The following is a 10,978-nucleotide window of genomic DNA, read 5'->3' as shown; positions in this document are numbered from 1 at the left end:
ATATTGCTTCTTTTGTTCCAGGTTTCAAAATTGAAACTGTAAAGTGTAAATTCTTACTAATAGAAAACCATGACCTAACATGCCTATATCAGTTAAAACATGGATGTAGTAAAAGTATTCACAGGTCTTATGGGAGTTTCCAAATCCCAGGGGTTAAGTCTCATTTTTCCGACCAAAAAATACTTAAAATAAACCAAAAGACAATAATTTGTAGGTTGCAAGTCCCAGATCTCATTTATTTATAAAGCAATAAATATTAGAAGCACAAATAAATTGCACGGGTGTGTAAACAAACTGTACAATGACTGAAGAGTTCGGGAAGGTTTGCCAGAAGACTCCAAGAAGCATATTGTCGTCATCCTGAGTGGGAAGTAAATTGAGGGGGGCAGTGCTTAGAAACACTTGCGGTGTACAATGGATGGACCAGCTTCGTCATACTCCTGTTTACTGATCCACATTTGCTGGAAGGTGGACAGAGATGCTAGAATGGAGCCACCGATCCAGACAGAGTACTTGCGCTCAGGAGGGGCGATGATCTAGGATAAAGAAAAGCAACAGAATCCTCATTTCTGAACAACGAATCCACACTGTCAATGCTACACACCACTACATATCTTCTTAAGCAAGTAAAGAACTTTTCTCTAATGGTATTGATCTTCAGCAGTTCTTACAATACATGTAATGTATTTAAAAAATCTGTAATTATATTTCCTTCTTTTCTAACACTTGCTTCTAACCAACATAATTATTCTGATTAAATGGAATTTCTGCTCCATCAGCTGCTGGTCCCGTTTTTGTCCCAGTTTAATGATGCGGACCTCGTCTCCGTCTTTACCCACGTTTAATAACACAGAGTCAAATTCCTTACCTTGATCTTCATAGTGCTAGGAGCAAGAGCAGTGATTTCTTTCTGCATGCGATCAGCAATGCCAGGGTACATTGTTGTACCACCTGAGAGGACGTTGTTAGCATAGAGGTCCTTACGGATATCAATATCACACTTCATGATGCTGTTATAGGTAGTTTCATGGATACCAGCAGATTCCATACCTCGAGGAAAAAAAAATAGTAGGCAGTGAATTATACAAGAGTTTTCCATGAAACAAAACCGTGGCATTTCTCATCATCATTAACACAAATTTCTATGGCCCTTATCTTGTAAAAATGCTTCCTGATTATTAAGTGTTACAGAAAAATATAAAAATATACAATTACAAAACTAACTTAGGTAGTGAACATTATTTGTTAGAAAAGGTAAGACTCATAATGCATGTGTGAAGGCAAGAGACTCAAAACACACAGTAAGAGAACAAGTATACACGCGAGATAAACTCATTTGGTATATGGCAATGGAAGAAGGGTATCAAGAACAGAAAATGGGAGTATAAATTTATGTCAGTCTCAATAAAAGCATTAGTTGAATATAGTAAGGACAGCAAATGAAGACAATAAAAATAGTTGAAGTAGAACTAAAGAAGACAATAGTAACTTCTTCAGTCTACTCAAAATATAGTCTATACTATTCAGAATCATCAAGGCAAGACAGAACCATGACACCAAAGAAGATATTAGCACTTGATGGTAAGAAAAAAGAAACAAGAAGCAAGTGTTTGTAGGTTGCATTCCAATTTGTTAATTTTAACAGGTGCTTCCTGAAAGGGCTGACACTGGATCCACAGTAAGATGTCAGCTGATGAACAACTGTGTGTACTGCTTGGGACTTAAGAGTATAAACATTTGCTGTATCCGTCAGCTGCATGCACAACCAGCAGGGCTTACCATCTCGACCATGGCAATGTTAATTAAAGTGTATATAAATATACACACACCTTCACTGCATGTCCTTCCCCTCTCGGACACTTTACTTCTTCAGGGAAATAGATACTGTTTCGAGTGTAACCCTTACAAATACAGCACTGCAGGCTATTCTTGCCATCAATGACACAGAATCATAAAATGTCTTGAGTTGGGAGGGACCCGTAAGGATCATGGAGTCCAACTCCTTAATGAGTATAATAATTAAGGAGTCCAACTCCTTAATATTGTATCTGTATGTTTTATCATTAAAAATTTGTGACCCTAAAACTTACAACAAGAGCCCGGAACTCAGCTAATTACTGGATGAGCTCACATCAAGGCCATCTTACAGGAACTAAATTATCTAAGTTATTATTCATTCATGTCTGATTTTGTGCCAAATTTAGGTAAGCAGGAAGAGAGGTGGGGCACCTTCCAAATATTCTGATTAATTCATACCTCCTACGGAAAGGAGAATTTCCTGCGAACACTTACCAATAAAGGATGGCTGGAATAAAGTTTCAGGGCAGCGGAAGCGTTCGTTACCGATTGTGATCACTTGACCATCAGGCAATTCATAGCTCTTTTCCAGAGAGGAGGAAGAGGCAGCAGTGGCCATTTCATTCTCAAAGTCCAGCGCAACATAGCACAATTTCTCTTTGATGTCGCGAACAATCTCACGTTCAGCTGTAGGTACAGGAAAATCAAATCAAGCTTTGGATGAGCACAATACTAGAGAAGACCATCAGCCAAGAGAGATGTGAGGATTTTCACAACAGAGAAAAGCTGAAGGACTGACCTGTTGTCACAAAGGAGTAGCCACGCTCCGTGAGGATCTTCATGAGGTAGTCAGTCAGATCCCTGCCAGCCAGATCCAGACGCATGATAGCATGAGGCAAAGCATACCCCTCATAAATAGGTACATTGTGGGTGACACCATCTCCAGAATCAAGAACAATACCTGGGAGAGGAATGGCAGAGAGAAGCTGGAATCACTTAGCAAATGCTTACAGCCCTTACACACAGGCAGTACCAAGAAACACAACAAAATAAAGGATTTTGCAGGCAATATAAAGCAGCATAGTTCTTTTTCAGCCACAAAGATCTTTCCAATTCTTTCTGCCTTTCTTGCCTGGACATTCCCATGGAGCGTGAATTTTCCCAAAGAACAGCTGTTTCATACATATTTTACGATAATCCGTAAGACCAGTCTTCCACCTCTGCTATACTGAGCAGTAAGAATATTTGCAACAGGGACTGTCTTGACCTGATAATGAGCATCTTTTGGTCCAGTTTAAATCCTTAAGCTGGTGTAATACTTTTGTAACTGCAGCATCCCTACAGGAATTGTCTCCTCATTTGCACCACAACAAGCAGTGGCATAGTGAGTTCCATGGTGCCTCGCCAAAAGGAATGCAAATTGTCTATGGAAAGAACAATGTGGACCTACTTTTTACGGCTTTTATGCTACTGTTATCATTAATTGCTATAAACTAAAAATACTTTTTTTTTTTTTTTTTGTAAATTGAATGAGTTATGGTGCATTTTCCTATTTGAAATGGAAAGGAAGGAGAGCTCCTGAAAGGAAATAAATGGTATTTATTTGTTTATTTTACCTGTTGTACGACCAGAAGCATACAGGGACAGGACAGCCTGGATTGCCACATACATAGCAGGTACATTGAAGGTTTCAAACATTATCTGGGTCATCTTTTCACGATTAGCTTTAGGGTTCAAGGGGGCTTCTGTGAGCAAAGTAGGGTGTTCCTCAGGGGCCACACGGAGTTCATTGTAGAAAGTGTGGTGCCATATCTTTTCCATATCATCCCAGTTGGTGATGATGCCGTGTTCAATTGGATATTTCAAAGTAAGGATACCTCTTTTGCTCTGAGCTTCATCACCCACATAGGAATCTTTTTGACCCATACCCACCATTACACCCTAAGAGAAGAAAATGCAGAAAAGCATTATTTGAGGAAGACAACATCACAGAGCCCAAAAAACTACATCACAGACAACTGGCCTGAAGCTGAGCCAGGGGAGGTTTAGGATGGATATTAGAAAAAGGTTCTTCACCCAGAGGGTGAACAGGAACAGGCTCCCCAGGGAAGTGGTCACAGCAGCAACCCCAACAGGGTTCAGGAATAATTTGGACAAATGTCTCAGGCACATGGTGTGACTCCTAGGGCTGTCCCATGCAGGGCCTGGAATTGGAATTTGATGATCCTTGTTGGTCTTTTCCAAGCCAGGATATTCTACAATTCTGCAATTCTAACTATCTTATTTTCAAGAAAGTCACACCCCAGAAAGGCTGTGGGAAAATAAATTTAACATTATTAAAATATTAAGCCTAGAGAATCTGAAGTGTTTTCATAAAATCTTTTTTCTTTCCATGAGATGAATGGATTTTCACCCATTTATAATACATCTCTTATTTTCAATTATTTCTTTCTAGTCCAAAAATTTGACTGAAATTAAACTGCACAAGATCATGAACAGGAAAATACAGAGGAAAAACTATCATTCTAGTGATTGAAGATACTTCATTTTACTATGTAGCCTCAGCAGTAATTTATCCAGGATAAAAAAAAAAAAAAAAAAAAAAAAAAAAAAGAAAAAAAAAAAAAAAAAACCTGAAAATGTTTTCATTTAAAAAATAATAAAAAAAGAAGCATCATAAACTTTTTACCAAGGAAATTGAAGGAGAAAAATGAGGTATGGGACAGCTGAACAGGGAAGCTAAGGAAACGCTGGCCAGATCTGGGAATGAATCACCAGTACTATCACAAGAGATGAGCAGACGAGAGGGCTCGTCTGTGTTTGGGACAGGGCAGAAGAACTGAGGGAAGGGGAAAGTGGAGGCAATGCCTAGAGAGAGGGCGATGCTCGGTCCTGCCCCGGTCCTGCCTCTGAATTTACCTGGTGCCTCGGGCGACCGACGATGGACGGGAAAACGGCCCTGGGGGCATCGTCTCCGGCAAAGCCCGCCTTGACCAGCCCCGAGCCATTGTCGCACACCAGCGCGGTGGTTTCCTCGTCGTCGCACATCTTTGGAAGGAAGCACGCACCTGGAAAACAGCACGGTGACAGGTTCAGAGCCCCGCAGGCAGCCCCTCAGCGCCCTCCCGCCCGCCATCCCGCAGGGCACCGCCGGACCGCTGCGCCTGGCGGAGCGGGAAATTTGAGTCGTCCCGGGAGGATGCTCGACGGCTCATAGGCACGGCTCCAAACGGGATCCGTCAGCCGCTTTCTTCTCCGCGCTTTAAAAGCCGCCCCAGCTCGCAAGACGCTCAGTTAGGGCGTCATTAGCGGATCCCTCCGGCCGCAGATCGAAAAGGGAAAGCTTTTTGAATCTCCGCGATCCGTCCTGCCCAGAGCGCTTCGCGGGCGGCCGATGCTGCGCGGGGGGCTGCCGGGGCCGGGGCGGGCGGTGTCCCCGGCAGAAGCAGCGCTTAGCCGGGAGCTGCCCCACCCGAGCTCCGGCTGCACCCGCACGATCGGCGTCCGCCGCCCGGCGGTGCCTCCCGTCCGTCCCTCCCGTGCTCCATCCCGTCCCGTCCCGTCCCGTCCCGTCCCGCCCAGTGCCTCCCCGCCCTCCCCTCGGGGCTGCGTGCGCTGCCTCGCCACTCACCAGACCAGCACCGGCGGCGGGGGGGCAGCGGAGGAGACCCTGGCTGCTGGCTCGGCGGAGACGCCCCGATTTATACCCCCCGAGGGCCGGCGTCGTCCGGGGCCGCGGCGGGCCGGGGCAGCCACCTTCTCCTTATTTGGTCGGCTCCGCGCCACTGAGCGGCCGCGCAGCCATGAATGGAGCCGGGCCGGCCCCGGCGCGGCGCGGCCGCCCGGCCCATGTAAGGCAGGCGCGGGGCAGCGCGGCCCCGGCCGCCGCATGGCCAAATAGGGAGCCCAGCGCAGCCCCCGGGGGTCAGCGCCGCCGGGCAGGGGCCAGGCAGGAGCCGGGAAGCGACAGGGAAGCGGCAGGGAAGCGGCAAGGAAGCGGCAGCCCGGCTCGGCCCCCAGGGTCAGCGCCCGCCTGTGCCCGACCGGGTGCGGCGCCTCAAACTCGTGATGCTCGGGCTTGGCGGAGGGTGCGAGGGAAGCCGCCCGGGTGTTTTCTCCCCCGGCTTTTCTTTTTTTTTTTTTTTTTTTTTTTCACCTAAAAACAGAGGCCAGTCGAGCATCTGTTTAATCAACGAGTGATGAAGTTACTTCGGTGCCAACAACTGAGGTCCCTCTCCTGCATGGAGGCGGCATCAGCTCTCTGTGTTGCCTTAGGAAGGAGCAGTGCGCACCCAATTTCTTTTAAACTTGCTAAAAATGCTGCAAAAATCACCCTCTTCTCTGGTTTTGGCTGACATCTATAGCACAAAATGGGATGTGCTCATTTATGTTAATGAGCATATATTTATGTTAATATGCATAAACTTACACTCCTCATTTGTGCTCTTTTAATGCACACCAGATCAGTAAAAGATAGTGATATGTCTAAGGCAGAGGACGAGATATGGGAATAGCTTGGACAAAACCCAGCTATGGTATTAATGTAACGTGACCGTTGTTTTCCTGCTCGGTTGTTGAAACATCCACATTGATATTTTGTTCCAGTGGTGGAACCTAGAAAATCCATGTCTCTTCAGGACTTTTTGTTTGTTTGTTTGTTAAAAATAGAAAGACTGGAGTGGCATCCCTTGAGTGGGTTTGGCCTGGTATACGAAAGAAGAGATTGTCAGCTCATGTCCCAGAGAAACCCATTATAATGTGGAGCACAGTGTCCTCCAGGAGCTCAGCTTGTAAAATGCCCCGTGTCTGCCTGTGGAACAGTGCTAGGATGCAGCAGGGAGGATTGAGATTTGGGACAGAAGGGAATGGTGAGATTCAGAGTCAAGAGAGGAACATTCAAGTGATCAACTGCTTAAACACGGGTCCAGTTTACAAGATGCCATACAAAGGCTGGCAGACATCACATGAGTACATACATCTTAAATTCACAAGCACAAGGAAAGAGCTTGTGAATGCTACACAGCCTGAAGTCTGGGTGCTCTGAGAAGTTTTGGGGAAAGAGCAATCTTTGCACGGTGGTTTAACTCTGACAAAGCAAGCGACAACGGGAAATCGCTGTTTGTTTCTGAATGATATCCAAAGGGGGCGTCAGAGGCCCTCAGACTTCCATTTCTTCTGAAATCAGAGATTGTGGAATCAGTTTCCTTGTTTCTAGCACAATTAATGAGGTGGTTAGCTCCACCCCAACCCCAGTTTATCTTGGGTTTGTGCCCAATTATGAACACAACTCTGAAAGAGATGGTAGCAGCAAACTTCTTGGATATTAATAGCTCCCGCTTTTCTTTAAATGCTGTGAGGAAAGAGAGCCTGTTCCAGGTGAGACACCATTTGTGTACAGAGCTGTGTATGTGTATTTAATACATCAACATATATAAATATATATGCACATTTATATTTTATATGCATGTATTTATCTGTGTGTATGTGTATATATATATTTCTAGATTGCTTTTTTCTTAGCTACATAAGAAAGGCTTTGTAGGACTGTGAACTGCAGTGACCTCAAAAGGTCAAAGTAGCAAAACACTGTGCTTTGATGTCTCTGCTCTGGACAGATTTTGGCTCTTTGTTTGCTTTGTCTTGATGGAAAATCAACCAAAATCAATACTGGTGGCATAAGGGCCCCAAGTGAGTACATATTTCTCTAAATTTATTGGGCACACGTAACAGACACTTGGAAATACTTCGGTGATAGTGACGCCTATTTATACAAGAATTCATATATATGCACAGATTTCTAAGCATATACACCCTTTCAAAGAAAAAAATACCATATGCTGCTTTCAGTTTTAAAAAGGCAGCATATTTTACCCCATGGTAAGTTGCCATATATAGCTTAAATCTGCTTCTTTTTTTTTCCCTGGCACTTCTTTTCTACAGAAACCATATAATGTGAGGGATTGACCAGCTTCGCCAGCACTAGAGATTAGTTTACAGTGTTATCTCAGCTGTTGCTCAGTTCAGAGGTGTTGCAGTATTTACATAGAAGTCTGCTGCTGATAGCTGCATTGAATTCCTCCCCAATCAGACCCTCTCTGACACATCCTACATCTCTCTGGCTAGAGAGAGACAGGCTCTCTGTCTGAAACTGAGACAGAGCCAGCTCTCACTGAAAAATCTATGAAAGAGTTCGTATTTTCTTGTTTACTTTCTAACTAAATTTTTGCTTCCTCTACTATCCTTTTACATTTCTAATCCATCAGGACTCACAGTTAGGATCCTGATGCCCTTGAGAACTCATCAGTCCACACACCAACACACTCCCATATATTGCAAGGTCAAATAAAAAGGGCACCACACAACATATGTAATTCCAAAATATCATTTCCTTCCTTTTAGCCACTTGAAAATTGCCCAGCTAAAGTTATCCCTTTGGCCAAAATAATTCTGCTTTCTGCAATAAAATGTTACCACAGCCTTAAGTAAACCAGAGAAGTAAAAACCTACTGAGGTCTGTTATGCAACGTCATCTACAGGAAAAACACTCTAGCTCTGACTGACCAGGGCCTCCCCATTCTGTGTGCATTTCTCATGACTTAGCTGTTGGGAGTGACCCCAGAGACAAGGGAAACACAGGCAGTAGAGGGTGTTGGAGAGTAGACAGATCTGCACTGGACGTGACCTGCATGTCCCTAGAACAGGCGGAACACACAGGAGTATGAAGCCACAGTGTGTATGATTATTAATAGGAGAGCAAAATTAAATACATGTATGTCTGCATATATAGAGAGAGGGGGGTGTGTGGGTGTGTGTGTATATATATACACACACACATACATATAGGAGACACATGCATATAGGCAAAACTGGATGTGTTTTTCAGCCAACAAGACACTGTTGCGACTGCAGCCAAAATCAGAACATGAGTCCTTATCTCTGCATGGTAAAAATGTGTACAAAAAAAATTGCACTGGGACCTTATGATGCCTAGAAATCCTCACAACGGCTACTCAGCTTTTGACTAAAAAATTACAAAAGCTTAAAAATATAGCCATGATACTTTAAAAGCTTTAAAGCATAGAGCACTTATTAAAACAGACTTCAGATTATTTACAGTATTTAGTAATGCATTCAGAAATCGTAAATGTGTAGGATCAGGTCCTCACTGTAATTTTTATTTCAGCCTTTTCTTTTATGAATTCTTTTTCTCTAAATGTCTTAATAAAATCAGTACATTTTTCATAATATACCAAACAATTTTATATACAGTATGTCCTGACCTAGCAGATTTTAGAGCAACTTCTCACTTAAAATCTGCTATTTCTAAATCCAATGCATGTTGACGTATAAAATCTGTCCTAGAACAGAGCCAAATGTTACCTCTCTTAAGCCTCAGGCCAGTGTAGTCTTTGAAAGAAACTTAACATTTTCAAGAATAAGAAGAAAATAAAACCTGCCATTCTGACAGGTTTTCTTTTGTCTCTTTTGTCTCACAACAGCTGTTTGGAGCTATATGGTCTTTAGAAATAGAAGCAACATTGCAGCAGAGTCTTGTTGATGGGCAGAAGTCCTGATGAGATAAGAATGCCAAACATGCAATATTTGATGAAAATCACTGTCATGAAGGAGTCACTGTCACAAAGGAGCCATGTGTTGTTATCAATGTCTGTGCAGTTATGAATCTCTCTGTGTATGCAGATGTACAAAGAGAAGCCAGAAAAGACAGTTCTGCAGTCATCACAAATCTGAAATTTTCCCCTATGAAACTATTGAAGATTTGAACCTTCCAAGTGAGAAATCTTCCTCCTAGAAGACTCTCCCAGTTTAATAGTTACATGGTCTGGCAAATTTTGCAGAGAATTTATTGGGTGTTCCCTGTTCTTAGTTATGTCTCATCCACCCTAGTACTAGCCCATGTTTCATGCTTTATATATATATATTCCTTGTCTCCTCAGCATTTAAACCCTTCACATAATTGCAGGCTCTTATCATCTCTCTGCGTCTTTCCCGCATTCATTCATGTGCTGCTGCACTTCTATAATTAACCTAAAACATCTTAAGTGTGCACTGAAAGGGTAAAACGATGTGGTGGGCACTGGGAGCTAGAGAGGCAGCTAAAACATCTTGTTATGAAGCTGAGGGGTTCAGGCATGGGCAGCATAAGTGGAGGTGAGTGGCAGTCAAAGGAACTTGTTCTTCTAAGTCTCTCACTCTGTAGAAGTATTATTTGCCACATGTCAGTTCCAAAGAAAGGATGAGATTCTTACATCCATTCTGCCTCCTTTGCAGCGGAAAGAGCTCAGAGTGTGCGATATTGGGCAAATAAATCTGTGCCTTATCCATGTACTGCTTTGCAAATTTAACATTTTAAAAACTGCTACCAGACCAGTGCTGCGAGCAGACGCAGATCTACTCCCAGTGGTGGTGTTTCCGGCACACAGCTGTAACCTCCCAGTGTAGTCACATTCTCTACTGTAAGCCCTTCTGCAAGGTCTGAGTCACAACCACTTCTGGTAGCTCATGTTCAAGCTGAGTGGTGTGGTCAACACACCTGAAGGGCAGGATGCCATCCAGAGGGACCTGGACAAGCTCAAGAATTGGGCCCATGGGAATCTCAAGAGTTTTAACAAGACCAAGTGCTGGTGCTGCACCTGGCTTGGGGCAATCCCCTGTACAGCACAGGCTGGGGATGAACAGATGGAGAGCAGCCCTGCCCAGAGGGACCTGGGGGTGCTGCTGGGTGAGAGGCTGGACATGACCCTGCCATGGGCACTCCCAGCCCAGAGAGCCAAACGTGTCCTGGGCTGCATCCAGAGCAGCGTGGGCAGCAGGGGAGGGAGGGGATTCTGCCCCTCTGCTCTGCTCTGCTCTGCTGAGACCCCACCTGCAGGGCTGCATCCAGCTCTGGGTGCCAGCACAGGAAGGACATCACCTGCTGGAGTGACTGCAGATGAGGGCCTTGAAGATGATCAGAGGGATGGAGAACCTCTGCTCTGAGGAAAATCTGAGAGAATTGGGAGTGTTCAGCCTGAAAAAAGAAAGTCTTTGGGGTGACCTAATTGTGGTCTTCCAGTACATGAAAGTAGCCTGCTAGAAAGATGGAGAGGGACTTTTTACAAGGGCCTGAAGTCACAGGACAGGGAGGAATGGCTTCAAAATGAAAGAGAGTAGGTTTAGATTA

At 44.2% G+C, this 10,978-nt stretch overlaps 1 protein-coding gene across 1 annotated transcript; it reads right to left on the bottom strand.

The window, feature by feature from the left end:
- Positions 1 to 207: 207 nt before the first annotated feature.
- Positions 208 to 5,502, bottom strand: ACTC1 (actin alpha cardiac muscle 1). The gene is made up of 7 exons (XM_040068333.2): positions 5,429 to 5,502; positions 4,717 to 4,865; positions 3,414 to 3,738; positions 2,597 to 2,758; positions 2,293 to 2,484; positions 869 to 1,050; positions 208 to 536 (listed from the first exon to the last, which is right to left on the bottom strand). The coding sequence occupies exons 2-7, from the start codon at positions 4,843 to 4,845 to the stop codon at positions 393 to 395; spliced, it is 1,134 nt and encodes a 377-aa protein (XP_039924267.1). The 5' UTR covers positions 4,846 to 4,865; positions 5,429 to 5,502; the 3' UTR covers positions 208 to 392.
- Positions 5,503 to 10,978: the final 5,476 nt, after the last annotated feature.

The sequence above is a fragment of the Hirundo rustica genome, chromosome 6 (assembly GCF_015227805.2).
Source record: "Hirundo rustica isolate bHirRus1 chromosome 6, bHirRus1.pri.v3, whole genome shotgun sequence".
NCBI lineage: Eukaryota > Metazoa > Chordata > Aves > Passeriformes > Hirundinidae > Hirundo > Hirundo rustica.
Note: the sequence above shows the minus strand (reverse complement) of the source record. Positions and strands in the feature narration are given on the sequence as shown.

Coding starts and splice junctions, on each gene's coding strand:
- ACTC1 (XM_040068333.2), bottom strand. CDS start 4,845: ATGTGCGACGACGAGGAAACCACCGCGCTGGTGTGCGACAATGGCTCG. Junction 3,739..4,716: donor TCGGTCGCCCGAGGCACCAG/GTAAATTCAGAG, acceptor TTCTTCTCTTAG/GGTGTAATGGTGGGTATGGG. Junction 1,051..2,292: donor ATTCCAGCCATCCTTTATTG/GTAAGTGTTCGC, acceptor TTTTTCCTCGAG/GTATGGAATCTGCTGGTATC.